General features: G+C 30.1%; 1 protein-coding gene across 1 annotated transcript in view; it reads left to right on the forward strand.

Moving 5' to 3' along the window:
• The window catches only part of btv (dynein cytoplasmic heavy chain beethoven), a 123,103-nt gene that overhangs the window by 35,131 nt on the left and 67,638 nt on the right, over positions 1-20,334 (forward strand). Inside the window, exons 5-11 of the mRNA XM_075297350.1 lie at positions 2,212-3,031; positions 7,081-7,247; positions 7,318-7,741; positions 7,808-8,040; positions 12,915-13,268; positions 16,473-17,795; positions 17,858-18,074. Coding sequence (XP_075153465.1) covers positions 2,212-3,031; positions 7,081-7,247; positions 7,318-7,741; positions 7,808-8,040; positions 12,915-13,268; positions 16,473-17,795; positions 17,858-18,074 — 3,538 coding nt within the window. The remainder of the gene's footprint in view (positions 1-2,211; positions 3,032-7,080; positions 7,248-7,317; positions 7,742-7,807; positions 8,041-12,914; positions 13,269-16,472; positions 17,796-17,857; positions 18,075-20,334) is intronic.

The following is a 20,334-nucleotide window of genomic DNA, read 5'->3' on the forward strand; positions in this document are numbered from 1 at the left end:
ATACATTTAAATATCACTCGATTTGGACAGAATTTGATAGACTTTTACAAAATCTATAGACTCAAAATTTATGTCGGCTAATGGACAAGGGTGGAACACAATGTTAGTAAAAACAAGTAAGGAAAGTCTAAAGTCGGGCGGGGCCGACTATATTATACCCTGCACCACTTTGTAGATCTAAATTTTCGATACCATATCACATCCGTCAAATGTGTTGGGGGCTATATATAAAGGTTTGTACCAAATACATACATTTAAATATCACTCGATCTGGACAGAATTTGATAGACTTCTACAAAATCTATAGACTCAAAATTTAAGTCGGCTAATGCACTAGGGTGGAACACAATATTAGTAAAAAAATATGTGAAACATTGAAATCTGAAGCAATTTTACGGAAACTTCGCAAAAGTTTATTTATGATTTATCGCTCGTTATATATGTATTAGAAGTTTAGGAAAATTAGAGTCATTTTTACAACTTTTGGACTAAGCAGTGGCGATTTTATAAGGAAAATGTTGGTATTTTGACCCTTTTTGTCGAAATCAGAAAAACATATATATGGGAGCTATATCTAAATCTGAACCGATTTCAACCAAATTTGGCACGCATAGCAACAATACTAATTCTACTCTCTGTGCAAAATTTCAACTAAATCGGAGTTGAAAATTTGCCTCTGTGGTCATATGAGTGTAAATCGGGCGAAAGCTATATATGGGAGATATATCTAAATCTGAACCGATTTCAACCAAATTTGGCACGCTAGCTACAATGCTAATTCTACTCCCTGTGCAAAATTTCAACTAAATCGGAGTTAAAAATTGGCCTCTGTGGTCATATGAGTGTAAATCGGGCGAAAGCTATATATGGGAGCTATATCTAAATCTGAACCGATTTTAACCAAATTTGGCACGCATAGCAACAATACTAATTCTACTCCCTGTGCAAAATTTCAACTAAATCGTAGCAAAAAATTGGACTCTGTGGGCAAATGAGTGTAAATCGGGCGAAAGCTATATATGGGAGATATATCCAAATCTGAACCGATTTCCACCAAATTAGGCACGCATAGTTACAATGCTAATTCTACTCCCTGTGCAAAATTTCAACTAAATCGGAGTTAAAAATTGGCCTCTGTGGTCATATGAGTGTAAATCGGGCGAAAGCTATATATGGGAGATATATCCAAATCTGAACCGATTTCAACCAAATTTGGCACGCATAGTTACAATGCTAATTCTACTCCCTATACAAAATTTCAACTAAATCGGAGCAAAAAATTGGCCTCTGTGGGCAAATGAGGGTAAATCGGGCGAAAGCTATATATGGGAGCTATATCTAAATCTGAACCGATTTGGCTGATATTTTGCAAGTTTTTCGAGACCCATAAAATATTCGGATGTACGGAATTTGAGGAAGATCGGTTGATATACACGCCAATTATGACCAGATCGGTGAAAAATATATATGGCAGCTATATCTAAATCTGAACCGATTTTTTCCAAAATCAATATGGATCGTCTTTGATCCGAAACAGGATCCTATACCAAATTTTAGGACAATCGGACTAAAACTGCGAGCTGTACTTTGCACACAAAAATACATCAACAGACAGACAGACGGACAGACAGACAGAGAGACGGACTTCGCTAAATCGACTCAGAATTTAATTCTAAGACGATCGGTATACTAAACGATGGGTCTCAGACTTTTCCTTCTTGGCGTTACATACAAATGCACAAACTTATTATACCCTGTACCACAGTAGTGGTGAAGGGTATAATAACATAAAATTTTCCATAGAAATAATATGTTGACAAAATTTTCTATAGAAATAAAATTTAAAAAAAAAATTCTATAAAAATATAATTTAAAAAAAAATCTATAGAAATATAATTTTGACAAAATTATCTATATAAATAAAATTTTGATAAAATTTTCTATAGAAATAAAATTTTGACAAAATTTTCCATAGAAATAATATATTGACAAAATTATCTATAGAAATATAATTTTGACAAAATTATCTAAAGAAATAAAATTTTGACAAAATTTTCTATAGAAATAAAATTATGACAAAATTTTCTAAAGAAATAAAAATTTGATAAAATTATCGATAGAAATAAAATGTTGATAAAATTTTCTATAGAAATAACATTTTGACAAAATTTTGCTATAGAAATAAATCTTATATCTCGAAAATCTTTTCAGTTCGATTAATTCAAATGGTGGCAGTAGCATAGAGGAATTTCTCGATAGTTCGCACAATAACTTCGATGAATTGTGGCGTCTACCATATCAATTTCCACAAAATCGTATGGCCGACATAATGGATGTGATTGGCAATAATCTAATCGAAGCTTGTTTGGAACAACTATTGGGCGAAGATATATGGTCTTTGAATAACTCTCTGGTGAATAGTTTGATGAGTCAATGTATTGACACCGCCGAATCATGGATACAATTATGTGACTCATTAACACGACTCTTTTGGCCGAATTATGTTAAGCATCCATGGGTCGGCGAGGCTCATGTTCCCAAAAGGGCAGAACAATTTAAGGAGCGAGTATTGGAGATACGTAATATAAAAAATCTCTATAAACAAATATCCACACTACTCCATGACAATGAAATGAAGGAAATGCTGCAGACAGATTCACCATTTAGAGATTTCAATATATTCGATACATCGGTTATGGGTCAAACAAAATGGAATAAAGCTCTGAATAATTTCGAACAATTGCTGCAGCCTATTGATGAGCGGATTGCTGCAGCATTGAAGAATCAATTACATCATCATTTGAGTAATCCTAGACAAGTGATTTTTATATTTTCCAAATATGAGACACTCATCCAAAGACCCACGGTATTGGATCTCTTGACCATAGAGAGAGAACAATTTTTGCAGTCTTTACAAATTTTGTTGCATGATTTGCGAAAAGCTATGACCGATACTAATATGGAACCCGATACAGGTCATTTATCGGTTATATGCAATGAATGTCGTTGGCTGAAGGTGGTTCAACATCAGGTGAGTACAGGGAACAGCTAAATAAGGGTTGAGAATACGATTGCCACTCGATTCAAAAATAATCTACCAATATTTGGGGAACAATTTACCAAAAAACTACTACTACAAACATCTTTTGTATACCCTCCACCATAGGATGGGGGTATATTAACTTTGTCATTCCGTTTGTAACACATAGAAATATTGCTCTAAGACCCCATAAAGTATATATTCTGGGTCGTGATGAAATTCTGAGTCGATCTAAGCATGTCCGTCCGTCTGTTGAAATCACGCTAACTTCCAAACGAAAAAGCTATGGACTTGGAATTTGGCACAAGTAGTTGTTATTGATGTAGGCCGGATGGTATTGCAAATGAGCCATATCGGACCACTTTTACGTATAGCCCCCATATAAACCGACGCTCAGATTTGGCTTGCGGATCCTCTTGGAGGAGCAAAATTCATCCGATCCGGTTGAAATTTGGTACATGGTGTTAGTATATGGTCTCTCACAACCATGCAACAATTGGTCCAAATCGGTCCATAATTATATATAGCCCCCATATAAACCGATGGCTTGCGGAGCCTCTAAAAGAAGCAAATTTCATGAGATTTGGTACATGGTGTAAGTATATGGTCCCTAACAACTATGCAAAAATTGGTCCGCATCGGCCCATATTTATATGGAGCCCCCATATAAACCGATCCCCCGATTTGGCTTGGGGAGTCCCTAAGAGAAGCAAATTTCATCCGATCTGGCTGAAATTTGGTACATGGTGTTGGTATATGGTCTCCAATAACCATGCAAAAATTGGTTCATATCAGTCAATAATTGTATATAGCCCCCATATAAACCGATACCCAGATTTGGCTTGCGGAGCCTCAAAGAGAAGCAAATTTCATCCGATCCGGCTGAAATTTGATACATGGTGTTGGTATATGGTCCTTAACAACCTTCCAAAAATTGGTTCACATTATATATATTGGTCCATAATTATATATAGCCCCCATATAAACCGGTCCCCATATTTGACCTCCGGAGCCTCTTGAAGGAGCTAAATTCATCCGATCCGGTTGAAATTTGGTACATTTCGCTAGTGTATGGCTGATAACAACAATGCCAAAATTGGTCCGTATCGATCTATATTATATATAGCCCCCAAATAAACCGATCCCCAAACACAGAAAAATCACGATTGCCACTCGAGCCAAAAATAATCTTCCAAAATGTTATTGCCACAGAAAATGTTGTCAAAATTTTATATTTCTATAGTAAATTTTGTCAAAATTTTATTTCTATAGAGAATTTTGTCAAAATTTTATTTCTATTGAAAATTTTGTCAAAATTTTATTTCTATAGGAAAGTTTGTAAATTTTTTTGTTCTATAGAAAACGTTGTCAAAATTTTATTTCTATAAAAAATTTTGTAAAAATATTATGTCTATAGAAAATTTTGTCAAAATTTCATTTCTATAGAAAATTTTTCAAAATTTCACTTCTATAGAAAATTTTGTGCAAATTTTATTTCTATAGAAAATTTTGTCAAAAATTTATGAACATTTTGTCAAAATTTTATTTCTATAGAAAATTTTGCCAAAATTTTATTTTTTTAGAAAATTTTGTCAAAAGTCAAATCGGGTAGCACTCAGTGATAAGAGAGAAGTTCACCAATGTGGTATCACAATGGACTGAATAGTCTAAGTGAGCCTGATAAATCGGGCTGTGACCTATTCTAAACTAACCTAACCATAACAGTCTTTAGTAGAAGTTTCTACGCAATCCATGGTGGCGGGTACATAAGATCCGGCCTGGCCGAACTTACGGCCGTATATACTTGTTTTTTGCAAAATTTTCATTCTATAGAAAATTTTGTCAAAATTTTCATTCTATAGAAAATTTTGTCAAAATTTTATTTCTATTGAAAATTTTCTCAAAATTTTATTTCTATAGAAAATTTTTTCGAAATTTTGTTTCTAAAGAAAAAATTTTCATATTTTTATTTCTATAGAATTTTTCTCAAAATTTTATTTCTATAAAAATTTTTATTTCTATAGAAAAATTTCTCACAATTTTATTTCTATAGAAAGTTTTCTCAAAATTCTATTTCTATCAAAAAATGTTCTCAAAATTTTATTTCTAAAGAAAATTTTTTCATAATTTTATTTCTATAGAAAATTTTCTCAAAATGTTATTTCTATAAAAAACTTTTTCATAATTTTATTTCCATAGAATCTATAGAATTTTTCTCAAAATTTTATTTCTATAAAAAAATTTTGTCAAAATTTTTATTTCTATAGAAAATGTTCTCAAAATTTTATTTTTATAGAAAATTTTCTCAAAATTTTATTTTTATAGAAAATTTGTTCCTCTTCATTGGAGAGGAATATTTTGCAAAATCTACCAAAACATATACAATTTTTTGAGAAAAATTTCTATAGAAAATTTTGTCAAAATTTTATTTCTATAGAAAATTTTGTCAATTTTTTATTTCTATAGACAATTTTTTTGAAAATTTTATTTCTACAGAAAATGTTGTCAAAATTTTATTTCCATAGAAAAATTTGTCAACAATTTATTTCTATAGAAAATGTTTGGAATATTTTATTTTTATATGAAATTTTGTCAAAATTTTATTTCTATAGAATATTTTCTCAAAATTTTATTTCTATTGAAAATATAGTCAAAATTTTATTTCTACAGAAATTTTTTTTTAAATTTTATTTCTATAGAAAATTTTTTCAATTTTTTTTTCTCTAGAAAATTTTTTCAATTTTTTTTTTGAAAATTTTTTCATAATTTTATTTCTATAGAATTTTTCTCAAATTTTTATTTCTCTAAAAATATTTTGTCAAAATTTTTATTTCTATAGAAAATTTTCTCAAAATTTTATTTTATAGAAATTTTCTCAACATTTTATTTCTATAAAAAAAATTTTCTCAAAAGTTTATTTCTAAAGAAAATTTTTTCATAATTTTATTTCTATAGAAAATTTTTAAAAAAATCTTATTTCTATAAAAAACTTTTCACAATTTTATTTCTATAGAATCTATAGAATTTTTCTCAAAATTTTATTTTTATAAAAAAAATTTGCCAAAATTTTTGTTTCTATAGAAAATGTTCTCAAAATTTTATTTCTATAGAAAATGTTCTCAAAATTTTATTTCTATAGAAAATGTTGTCAAAATTTTCATTCTATAGAAAATTTTGTCTAAATTTTCATTCTATAAAAAATTTTGTCAAAATTTTATTTCTATAGAATATTTTCTCAAAATTTTATTTTTGTAGAAAATTTTCCGAAATTTTATTTCTAAAGAAAAATTTTTCATAATTTTATTTCTATAGAATTTTTCTCAAAATTTTATTTCTATAAAAATTTTTATTTCTATAGAAAATTTTCTCACAATTTTATTTCTATAGACAGTTTTCTCAACATTTTATTTCTATAAAAAAATTTTCTCAAAAGTTTATTTCTAAAGAAAATTTTTTCATAATTTTATTTCTATAGAAAATGTTCTCAAAATTTTATTTCTATAAAAAACTTTTTCAGAATTTTATTTCTATAGAATTTTTCTCAAAATTTTATTTCTATAAAAAAAATTTGCCAAAATTTTTGTTTCTATAGAAAATGTTCTCAAAATTTTATTTCTATAGAAAATTTTTTCAAAATTTTATTTTAATAGAAAATTTGTTCCTCTTCGTTGGAGAGGAATATTTTGCAAAATCTACCAAAACATGTACAATTTTTATGAGAAAAATTTCTATAGAAAATTTTGTCAAAATTTTATTTCTATAGAAAATTTTGTCAATTTTTTATTTCTATAGAAAATTTTATTTCTACAGAAAATGTTGTCAAAATTTTATTTCCATAGAAAATGTTGTCAACAATTTATTTCTATAGAAAATGTTTGGAATATTTTATTTCTATAGGAAATTTTATCAAAATTTTATTTCTATAGAAAATTTTGCCAAAATTTTATTTCTTTACAGAATTTTTTCAAATTTTATTTCCACAGAAACCTCTTTTTAACCTATAACCTAACTATCCTAAGTACTTCTTCTTTCACTTTTAGATCCAAGAAATCGAAAAAGTAAGCCATCTTATTTCGGGAAGAGAAGGTTTTGACAAAATTAATAAAGCTGTCCAAGAAATCAAAGAAGAAACTGAGTCTTTATTAAGAACAAATTTTGAAATATGGTGTGGTCAACACACCACTGCAGTGAAATCGGGAGATCTTCGGTAAGTAACTCTTAAGAAAAGCAATAATTTTCATTTTTTTCTAAACTGCTTGCACGATATCTCCCCAAAGCCTACGTGATGATCAGCCAGTGGTGAAATTCGAAAAAGAGGGCCGCCAACTTATGCGGGTCACCTTTAATCCCAAATTGGTGACATTCTGTCAAGATGTTCGAGAATTTGAAAATTTAGGTTACAGTGTTCCCTCAGAATTGAGAACAGCAGCTCAACATGCTGCAAAGTATATGTCTTATGCTCGACGACTACAACAAATTGCCACATTTCATAATACCATAGGTGATCGTATGATACCCTGTCAAAGACCTATAATGCTTAAAAATGCTATGGAATTATCGAAATTGGTCCACAGTGAAACTGTGGCATGGAACGATGAGGAATCCGTTTTGAGATATGTAAATATGTTGCAGGCTGCTGTCTCGAAATTATCCACCGATAATACTTTACTGGTGGGTTATCATGAGCAAGCCAAAAGAACTGTAAGTAAAATGGATATTATTTAGTTGTGCTTATTTAGGATATGAGATTTTTGAACTTCTTTCTAGGTTGTCAAACTAATGAATACAGACCTCTTTACACAAAGCCAGATTTGGAAAGATGAAATGCGTCATTTACGTGAATTGGTAGCTCATTTGGAACGTCAATGTTTTACGAATTTGGATGCTTTTAAATTACATTGGGATCATCAGCTGTATAAGGTCTTGGAATATCAGTACATTATTGGATTGGTGGATATGAATAATAAATTGCCTGATATACATATTAAAATTGCTTTTCGGTAAGTTGGAAATTCGTATACACTGAAAGAAGATTTTTTTGTGTGAGGAACAAAAAAAGCATTAAGAGAAATTATAAAAAATGTTTAAAGCACATAAAAAAGGTTTAGAAGTTGCTTTCAAAAAAAAAATATTGTATGCGTTCGATGTTTTCTCATATTTCTCGTCCAACCAAATTATAAAAAAAATATTTTACCTCTTTTGTGTTACACTTACAAAAGGAAACAAATGAATTTAAAAATAATATATCATAAATAAATTTTCCTACAACCCACCTTATGTGATTATATTAAAACTCACTAGCTCAGCAATATTTTGTTTATATTAATGTAGGTCAGTGACTGTCATAAAGTAGAACATTGTTGAACAGAATTTAACCGAAAATGCATACGCCTGCAAATACTAATTCAGTGGATGACACCATTGCTGCCGTTGAATGCATTACTTCTGGCCAATCGACTTGCATGAATGAGTCCAATATATAAAAGTGTTGAAGTCAAAACAAATATTCACAAATATGAGTAGTTGCAGCGTTTATTACCCAGTAAGCAAATTTTATAATATGAAAAGAAAATGAAAATACGTTTTAAATTAAAATGAAATAACTGGTGGGTGATGGTCCAACTATTTTAGCCTTTCGAGGCCTACAAAATAGGTCTCCGAACCACAGTTGGTAGAAATCTACCAAAAATGGTAGATTTTTTTACAGTTTGGTAGATTGATAAATATTCTTAATGTTTTGCAAAATATTCTTCAAAAAGAGAAATAAAATTTTGACAAAATTGTCAATAGAAATAAAATTTTAACAAAATTTTCTATAGAAAAGAAAATTGACAAACTTTCCTATAGAAATAAAATTTTGGACAAATTTTCTATAGAAATAAAAATTTGAAAAAATTTTCCATAGAAATAGAATTTTGGAAAAAAATTTCTATAGAAATAACATTTTCGAATATAGAATGGATGTGGAAAATCTTCTAAAGACATAAAATTTTTAGAAAATTTTCTATAGAAAAAAATTGACAAACTTTCCTATAGAAATAAAATTATGACAAAATTTTCAAAAGAAATAAAATTTTGACAAAATTTTCGAAAGACATAAAATTTTTACAAAATTTCCTATAGAAATAAAAATTTGACAAAATTTTCTAAAGAAATAAAATTTGGACAAATTTTTCAAAAGAAATAAAATTTTGAGAAAATTTTCTATAGAAATAAAATTTTTAAAAAAATTTTTTAAGAAATAAAATTTTGACAAAATTTTTTAAAGAAATAACATTTTGACAAATTTTTCTATAGAAATAAAATTTTGACAAAATTTTCTATAGAAATAAAATTTTGACAAAATTTTCTATAGAAATAAAATTTTGACAAAATTTTCTATAGAAACAAAATTTTGACAAAATTTTCTATAGAAATGAAATTTTGACAAAATTTTCTATAGACATAAAATTTTTAAAAAAAAAAAAATCTACAGAAATAAAATTTTGACAAAATTTTCTGTAGAAATATATTTTTGACAAAATTTTCTATAGAAATAAAATTTTGACAAAATTTTCTAAAAAAAAATAAAATTTTGGCACAATTTTTTATATAAATAAAATTTTGACAAACTTTCCTATAGAAATAAAATTTTGACAAACTTTCCTATAGAAATAAAATTTTGACAAAATTTTCTATAGAAATAAAATTTTCACAAAATTTCACCAATGTGGTATCACAATGGACTGAATAGTCTAAGTGAGCCTGATACATCGGGCTGCCACCTAACCTAACCTAACCTACTATAGAAATAAAATTTTGATAAAATTTCTATAGAAATAAAATTTTGACAAAATTTTTATAGAAATAAAATTTTGGCAAATTTTCTATAGAAATAAAATTTTCACAAAATTTTCATAAATTTTTGAGAAAATTTTCTATAGAAATAAAATTTTTACAAATTTCTCTATAGAAAAACAAGTAAGGAAAGTCTACAGTCGGGCGGGGCCGACTATATTATACCCTGCACCACTTTTCGATACCATATCACATCCGTCAAATGTGTTGGGTGCAATATTTAAAGGTTTGTCCCAAAGACATACATTTAAATATCACTCCATTTGGACAGAATTTGATAGACTTTTACACAATCTATAGACTCAAAATTTATGTTGGCTAATGCACTAGGGTTGAACACAATTTTAGTAAAAAACATGTAAGGAAAATCTAAAGTCGGGCGGGACCGACTATATTATACCCTGCACCTCCTTGTAGATCCACATTTTCCGATCTGGGCAAAATTTGCTAGACTTCTATAAAATCTATACACTTGGTTTATAAATTAGGCAATAAACATGAATTTCACTAATTAAGAATAAAATCAAACAATATTAACATTTTATTTCTATTTATTGTGTATGGTCTTAATTATTGATATTGGACTTATATTGTGACCTAGACTTTGATCACAAAAATGTGTTCATAGGCAGACGGACGGACGGACAGACGGAAATGGTCAGGGAACCACCCTGAGCATTATTGCCAAAGACACCTTGTGTCTATCTCGTCTCCTTCTGGGTGTTACAAACATATGCACTAACTTATAATGCCCTGTTCCACAGTGTGGCGCAGGGTATAAATATGGGAAACATTTAAATCTGAAGCAGTTTTAAGGAAACTTCGCAAAAGTTTTTTTATGATTATCGCTCGATATATATGTATTTGATGATAAGGAAAATTACAGTCCTTTTTACAAGTTTTCGACTAAGCAGAGGCGATTTTAACAGGGAAAATGTTGGTATTTTAACCATTTTTGTCGAAATCAGAAAAACATATATATGGGAGCTATATCTAAATCTGAACCGATTTCAACCAAATTTTGGCACGCATAGCAACAATGCTAATTCTACTCCCTGTGCAAAATTTCAACCAAATTGGGGTAAAACTCTGGCTTCTGGGACCGTATTAGTCCATATCGGGCGAAAGATATATATGAGAGCTATATCTAAATCTGAACCGATTTCAATAAAATTTGACACACTTGACTATAGTACTAATTGTTCTTCTTGTGCAAAATTTTAAGCAAATTAGGGTAAAACTCTGGCTTCTGGGGCCATATAAGTCCATATCGGGCGAAAGATATATATGGGAGCTATATCTAAATCTGAACCGATTTCTTCCAAAATCAATAGGGATCTATTCTGAGCCAAAACACATACTTGTGCTAAATTTGAAGTCGATTGGACTAAAACTGCGACCTAGACTTTGATTACAAAAATGTGTTCACGGACAGACGGACAGACGGACATCGCTATATCGACTCAAGAGCCCACCCTGAGCATATTTGCCAAAGACACCATGTGTCTATCTCGTTTCCTTCTGGTTGTTGCAAACATATGCTCTAACTTATAATACCCTGTTCCACAGTGTGGCGCAGGGTATAATAGAATTTTGACAAAATTTTCTATAGAAATAAAATTTACACAAAATTTTCTATAGTAGTCAAATTTTGACAAAATTTTCTATAGAAATAAAATTTTGACAAAATTTTCTATAGAAATAAAATTTACACAAAATTTTCTATAGTAGTGAAATTTTGACAAAATTTTCTATAGAAATAAAATTTTGACAAAATTTTCTATAGAAATAAAATTTGCACAAAATTTTCTATAGAAATAAAATTTGCACATAATTTTCTATAGAAGTGAAATTTTAACAAAATTTTCTATATAATGAAATTTTGACCAAATTTCCTATAGCAATAAAATTTTGACAAAAGTTTGTATAGAAATAAAATTTTGATAAAATTTTCTATAGAAATAAAATTTTGACAAAATTTTCTATAGACGTAAAATTTTGACAAAATTTTCTATAGAAATAAAGTTTTGACAAAATTTTCTATATAAATAAAATTTAGACAAATTTTTAATAGAAATAAAATTTCTCAACTTTATCGAGTGAAATTTGCTTCTCCAAGAGGCTCCGAAAGCCAAATCTGGGGATTGGTTTATGGAACGTTATGGACCAATTCCCATGTTTCCTATCCAAAAATAACATTTTGCTCTAGGAGGTGATAATATTCCATCTCTGCCTGCAAGCGGCAGGTCAAGCCACATTTGGGGGTCGGCTTATGTCGGTGCTATAATTAAAAGTGGTCCGATATGGCCCATCTGCAATAGTATCCAATCTACAAGTACTTGTGCCTAGATTCAAATGCATAGCTTGTTTTTTTCGATGTCATTCTAATGGGGTTTCGTTCGATATACAGGGACATGGCATTAGAATAATCAAAATTCTATGTATATTATAAAATTTTTAAAAACTTTCGACTTTTCGAAAATCGACGTTTTCGATCTAATCAAATAAATTGCAGATATTCAAGAATTCAGGAGTAAAGCCTACAAATTTGTACCACATTATCGACTAGACGGCACACAAAAAAATACCACGAAGATTTCAATTGAAAACTAAAAATTTTTCAATTAAAAATTTAATTTTTTAATGGAAACAAAAATCAATCACAGAAATTACTAGTATCAACAAAATTTTTGATTATATCAATTAATTTTTTAATTGATGTTGGTAATTGATATTATCATTTCTGTGATTGAAGAAATATCAATTAAAAATTAATTGGATCAATTAATTTCGTGATTGAAGACAAAAAATATTTTTTTCTGTGTGAGTAGACCTTTATCAAGTATGGATCACAAAACCATCGCTCAAGGCAACAAACCATATTGGCCTCCATTAAAAATCTACATGACAAAGGTCGTGTTCGACCTTTTGATTTTTTTTAAAGAAAAACAAAAGATTTTTTAATTTTGTATCGTTTCTTTGAGAACTATTTCAGGTTATTGCTCAATTACTAAAGTTCCATATTTTTTTCTTTCAGACAACGTCAACTTTGCTTTATGCCCCCCGAAGAGGAAATTCGTGATCGTTATTACTCACAATTGAGAAAATTTATTGAAAGACCCTGTGGCTTTCGTGGTCTATCCGAAAAGGGTCCTGAACTATTCAAAACTATGGTTGAGAATAATCGTCACTATTTTGGACCATTATATGAAAAAGCCGAAGATTTATTTGAAAAATTGGCCAAATTCAAGAAATTATGGTTACCTTGGGTGGCTTTGGGATGTGTCGATATTGAAGAATTGTGTGGCATACATTTACAGGTGGCCGACGATTGGGATAGAAATTTTCGCAAATGTAAACATTTCAGTCAAAAAATTGCAAAAATACAAAAGTAAGTAAACAAATACACACTACTTAAGACAAATTTCTTTCAAAAAACCAATTAAAATTCCAAAACTTTCTATAGAAATAAAACTTTGAAAAAAATGTTCTATAGAAATAAAATTTTCCCAAATTTTCTATAGAAATAAAATTTGGACAAAATTTTCTATAGAAATCAAATCTTGACAAAATTTTCTATAGAAATAAAATTTTGACAAAATTTTCTATAGAAACATGTTGACAACATTTTCTGTAGAAATAAAATTTTGACAAAAATTTTCTATAGAAATAAAATTTTGACAAAAATTTTTTATAAAAATAAAATTTTGACAAAATTTTCTATAGAAACAAACAAAATTTTCATTAGAAATAAAATATAGAAATAATTTTCTATATAAATAAAATTTTGACAAAATTTTTCTATAGAAATAAAATTTTGGAAAAACTTTCTATAGAAATAAAATCTTGACAAAATTTTCTATAGAAATAAAATTTTGACAAAATTTTCTATACAAATAACATTTTTACAAAATTTTCTATAGAAATAAAATTTTGACAAAACTTTCTATACAAATACAATTTTAACAAAGTTTTCTATACAAAAAAATTTTGACAAAATGTTCTATAGAAATAAAATTTTGACAAAATGTTTTTATAGAGATAACACTTTGACAAAATTTTTTATGGTGATAATATTTTCTATAGAGATAACATTTTGACAAAATTTTCTATAGAAATAAAATGTTGACAATATTTTCTATAGAACAACATTTTGTTTCTACGTTTCTGTAGAAATAAATATTTGACAAAATCGTCTATAAAAAAAAATTTGCCAAAATTTTGTACAGAAATAAAATTTTGACAAAAATTTTCTATAGAAATAAAATTTTGACAAAAATTTTCTATAAAAATAAAATTTTGACAAAAATTTTTCTATAGAAATAAAATTTTGGAAAAAAGAAAAGGGTGCAATGGTTAGCATGCCCGCCTTGCATACACAAGGTCGTGGGTTCGATTGCTGCTTCGACCAAACACCAAAAAGTTTTTCAGCGGTGGATTATCCCACCTCAGTAATGCTGGTGACATTTCTGAGGGTTTCAAAGCTTCTCTAAGTGGTTTCACTGCAATGTGGAACGCCGTTCGGACTCGGCTATAAAAAGGAGGTCCCTTGTCATTGAGCTTAACATGGAATCGGGCAGCACTCAGTGATAAGAGAGAAGTTCACCAATGTGGTATCACAATGGACTGAATAGTCTAGGTGAGCCTGATACATCGGGCAGCCACATAACCTAACCTAACCTAACCTTCTATAGAAAAAAATTTTGGAAAATTTTTCTATAGAAATACAATTTTGACAAAATTTTCTATAGAAATAAAATTTTGACAAAATGTTTTTATAGAGATGACACTATGACAAATTTTTCTATAGATATAAAATTTTGACAACATTTTTTACAGAGATAATATTTTGACCAAATTTTCTTTAGAAATAAAATTTTGACAATATTTTCCATAGAAATAAAATGTTGGCAATATTTTCTATAGAAACAAACTGTTGACAACATTTTCTGTAGAAAAAAAATTTGACAAAATCGTCTATAAAAAAATTTCAAAATTTTCTATAGAAATAAAATTTTGACAAAAATTTTCTATAGAAATAAAACTTTGAAAAAACTTTCTATAGAAAAAAAAATATTGAGACAATTTTCTATATAAATAAATTTTGAAAAAAAATTTTCTATAGAAATAAAATTATGAAAAAACCTTCTATAGAAAAAAAATTCTATTGAAAAAACATTTTTACAAAATTTTCTATAGAAATAAAATTTTGACAAAATTTTCTATAGAAATAAAATGTTGACAAAATTTTCTATAGAAATAAAATTTTGACAAAATTTTCTATAGAAATAAAATTTTAACAAAATTTTCTATAGAAATAACATTTTGACAACATTTTCTATAGAAATAACATTTTTACAAAATTTTCTATAGAAATAAAATTTTGACAAAACTTTCTACACAAATAAAATTTTGACAAAATTTTCTACACAAATAAAATTTTGACAAAATTTTCTATACAAATAAAATTTTGACAAAATTTTGTATACAAATAAAATTTTGACAATATTTTCTATAGAAACAAAACAATATTTTCATTAGAAATAAAATATTGAAACAATTTTCAATATAAATAAAATTTTGACAAAATTTTGCTTTAGAAATAAAATCTTGAAAAAACTTTCTATAGAAAAAAATATTGAAACAATTTTCTATATAAATAAATTTTGACAGAATTTTTTAAAATTTAAAAAAAAATTGGAAAAATTTTCTATAGAAATAAAATTTTGGCAAAATTTTCTATAGAAATAAAATTTTAACAAATTTTGGCAAAATTTTCTATAGAAATTACATTTTGACAAAATTTTCTGTAGAAATAACATTTTTACAAAATTTTCTCTAAAAATCAAATTTTGACAAAACTTTCTATAGAAATAAAATTTTGACAAAACTTTCTATAGAAATAAAATTTTGACAAAATTTTCTATACAAATAAAATTTTGACAAAATTTTGTATAGAAATAAAATTTTGACAAAATGTTTTTATAGAGATAATACTTTGACAAAATTTGCTATAGATATAAAATTTTGACAAAATTTTCTTTAGAAATAAAATTTTGACAATATTTTCTATAGAAACAAAATATTGACAAAATTTTCATTAGAAATAAAATATTGAAACAATTTTCTACATAAATAAATTTTTGACAAAATAAAATTTTGACATAATTTGTCTATAAAAATTACGTTTTCCCAATATTTTTCTATAGAAACAAAATTTGGCAAAAAATTTCTATATAAATAAAATTTTGACAAAGTTTTTCTATAGAAATTTAATTTTGATAAAATTTCCTATAGAAATAAAATTTTCTATAGAAATAAAATTTTGACAATATTATCTACGGAAATAAAATTTTGACGAAATTTTCTATAGAAATACAATTTTGAAAAATTTTTTCTATGGAAATAACATTTTTCAAAATAAGATTTTTTTTGTTTGGTAAATTGATTACTTTTGGCTCGAGTGGCAACCACAGTGTGGGGCAGGATATGAAAATATAGCCTTAAATTAAATAAGATATTGATTTTTTTCCAAAGAATTTCTTTATAAATTAACTATTACGTATTTCTTTAATTTTAATTTTTCCCGCCCTAGCAATGAAGAAGCCATCGATTGCATTGTCATTGACATTTTACCCTTGCGATCGGATATTGAACAAATCAGTCGGCGTTATTGGGAAGCTTTGTCGCACAGTTTGCGTCAATCCATACTCAGTGATATTTCTATCATACAAGATTTTCTACAAAATGCTTTACAATTTTTGGAAAATGTCCCCATGGATGAGTCGTCGATTACTGAGTCAGGAATGAAATATGAAAAAATAATGACGGAATTACCCAAAGTTACCGAAACCTTGGAGTTGGTTAAATCCAAAGATACTTGCCTAGCTGGATGGTGTAAAGAGAGGGTGACTTCATTGGCGGGCATACTGACGCAATGGGAAAAGCTGCAACCTTTATTAGAGAATCATGCTGTGATTCTACAACGTCAGGTTGATATGATTAAGGATCAGGCTCAAACTCAAATACAGAATTTACGCAATGAGGCAGATAAATTTCTATTACGTTGGGAATCGACCATTGCCGAATTGCAGGCTAATGAAGAGGCTGGCTTGGAAATGTTCAAAGAACGTCAGGAACATTGGCAAGAGATCTTGAAGAAGAAGGAACAACTTCTGGAGGAATGTGCCAAATTCAATATGGTCTTCCCAGAGGATTTGCTACAACCTTTTGAGGAAATCAATGCCACCATGAAAGAACAATCCAAGGAATGGATTATTTATGATGATTATCTCACAGAATGGAATGATATACTCAGCGAAGAGTGGGCTATATATCGTCGTAGACCTTATATTCTTAACGAATTCATTTCGAAATGGGAAGGTTCCGTGCATGCCTCAATCGATCTACCCTCCAAGAGGATACGTAATAGTGTAGAGAAGATACTATCGATAATGCCGTTGCTTCAGCAACTACAATCGGATTCTTTGACCGAAAGACATTGGGCCCGTATCTTTATTTTACTCAAAAAGGAACACATTAAAAATCTACACAATTTCACTTTGGGAAATCTTCTAGAGAATCAACATTTACTGCAACAGAATTCTGCAGAATTTACCCAAATAGTTAGACAAGCCTCATCCGAACAGGTTGTACGTCAAGCTCTTACCGAATTGGATCAATGGTCTGTTACAGCTCAATTGAAATTAATCCATCAAAATGATTCTTCCGGCCAAGCCATTGCTTTGATTAAGGATTATCAGGAAGTTCTAAATAAAATAGGAGACAACCAATCTCTATTGCAGTCTGCCAAAAATTCGGCAGCCTTTGAAGCTTTTTCCGATCAGGCAGAGCTATGGGAAAGTCGTTTGAATTCTTTAGATACCATACTAACGAGCTTGAATCAATCCCAGAGAAGGTAAGTCTTTGTCATTGGAGAAGTGATATTCCAAGATAAAATTTTAATTCTTTTCCCCAAAGGTGGGTCTATTTGGAACCTGTTTTCGAGGCGGGAACCTTAAAAAACGAGGAAGCTTTGTTTAAACGCATCGACAAAGATTTCCGTTATATTATGCGAGAAATTCAATCAGATCCCCGTGTTATATCGCTGATGAAGATTAATAATATATCGACTATTGTTAAATCGTTGGAAACCCAATTGGCTAGATGTCAGAATAATCTCATGTCCTACATAATGGTGAGTCTTCATATATATGTAAGCTTCAGTATCAAATTTTTGAATCAATTTGGATTTGTTCAAATGGAACGCACTATGGCATTCAAACGGCCGACAAAGCCATCCCATGGTGCAAGAAAGTGAATCTGCGGTATTTGGACCCACTCCCGTCGATGTGCCGTCTTGAGATGATCTACACTTTTTTAGTGTCAACCTACTCTTTAGAATGTCCTAGACGCAAAAGTCCAACGGTTTGAGATTTTGGAGGTCATTGTGCGGTAGAAATAATGCAAGGACTCTCCGAATTTTAGAATCAGTTTAGATTTGTTCGAATTAGCTACAATTGGCACGAACTATGGTCTAAAAATATCCGAGAAAGCCATCTCACGCCCTGCACGAAAGCTATTTGGCGATAATTTGACCCATTCCCGGAAAAGTGCAGTCTTGATCTCAAGATCGACACTTTAGTATTTTTTAAGGACAACTTTAATTTCCAAAATGCTCCAGACGCAACTGTGGTCATTGTGCGGTAGAAATGAAGCTGGAAACCTTCAAATTTTAGAATCAGTTGAAATTTGTTCGAATTGGCGACCATGGACACGAACTAGTGTCAATCTTACTCTCCAAAATTCTCCAGGCGCAAAACTCCAACGGATTGAAGTCCGGAGATTTTGATGGCCATTGAGCGGTACAAATGAAGTACTGAACTTCCTTTTTCGATTCACGAGTACTGAGTAATGTTGGAATGTCCGTGGCCCGTAGAGCGCTTTTGTAACTGTTCTGCCAACCTTACTCTCAAAAATGGCTCAGGCGCAACAGCCCAATGGATTGAGATCTAGAGATTTTGGTGCCATTGTGCGGTAGAAATGAAGCGAGGCACCTCAACATTTTAGAATAAATTTGGATTTGTTCGTATTGGTTACCTTAGACCATAGTCGTCTAAAAACAGCCGAGGATGCCATCACGGTCTCCACGTAGGTTGCTTTGTGATATTTTGCACCATTCTCGGCGAAACGCCAACTTCAGATGATGGGCACTCTCCAAAATGGCTCAGGCGCAAAAGCCCAATGGATTGAGATCTAGAGATTTTGGTGCCATTGTGCGGTAGAAATGAAGCGAGGCACCTTCACATATTAGAATAAATTTGGATTTGTTCGCATTGGTTACCTTAGACCATAGTCGCATTGGTTACCTTAGACCAGCCGAGCAACGGTCTCCACGTAGGTTGCTTTGTAATATTTTGGACCATTCTCGGCGAAACGCCAACTTCAAATGATGGACACTCTCCAAAATGCCATTGTGCGGAACAAATGAAGCGAAGAACTTCCTCTCTTGGTTCACGCGTGTTGGAATGTCTATGGTCTGCGAAACGCTTTCTTAAGATGATTGTAACTTTGGTATTTCTTAGTGCCTTCAAAAATTCCCTAGACTTAAAAGTCCAATGGATTGAGATCCCGTGATTTTGGTGGTCATTGAATCTCATTTTTAAGGCATTCTTGGTTGACGGGTGCTGAGTCCCGTGGAATATCCATGGTCTGCAGCCGAAATTTTTCTTTGTCCAGGGTTTCAATACTGTCTTCAGGACATTTTCTCGATAATATTCGGTATTTATTTTGACCCCACGGTAGATGAATACGAACCGGAAGCTACCATCGGCCGTAATGGCGGCTTACACCATTACCATTGAGGGACAGGATTCATGAGGATACTGTAGCTGAAGCGGTGAGAAGCTACAAGGTTAATCCTGTTCTCGGAGTCCGACCGCCGCCCATTGCACCGGAGGAGAGAAACCTCCCACGGCAGACAAGGGTAGTTTTGGCCCAAGTAAGATCAGGCAAGTGCAGCCGCCTCAATTCATACTTATCAGTGATTGATAGCAGCGTAGCTGACGTGTGTCCCATATGTAATCAAGGGCCACATGACACTCGTCACCTTTTTGCTTGCCCAGCTAAGCCTACCCGTCTCACTACCAGATTACTCTGGACACACCATCCTTGTCGCAGAGTTCCTTGATATGGCTACCAGCTGAACTACACAAGCATAGAACAAAATGGATGAAACTACATTAAAAACTGTTACAACAACAACAACAACCATTGAGGGAGCTTAAGTTCTGATGGCCAATCGGTGTAAATTTTCAGCTTACCTCTTTGGCAAGTAAGCTCAATCATTTTGTTTGTTCATAAACTGCTCAGTTTGGGATGGCTTCTCATGGGAGAAAACCAAATTCGATAACTGGCCACTATCGTGCAAGCGAAGCAATTCCTTGTCTCTTTTCATT

The sequence above is a fragment of the Haematobia irritans genome, chromosome 2, assembly GCF_050003625.1.
Source record: "Haematobia irritans isolate KBUSLIRL chromosome 2, ASM5000362v1, whole genome shotgun sequence".
NCBI classification, from domain to species: Eukaryota; Metazoa; Arthropoda; class Insecta; order Diptera; family Muscidae; genus Haematobia; species Haematobia irritans.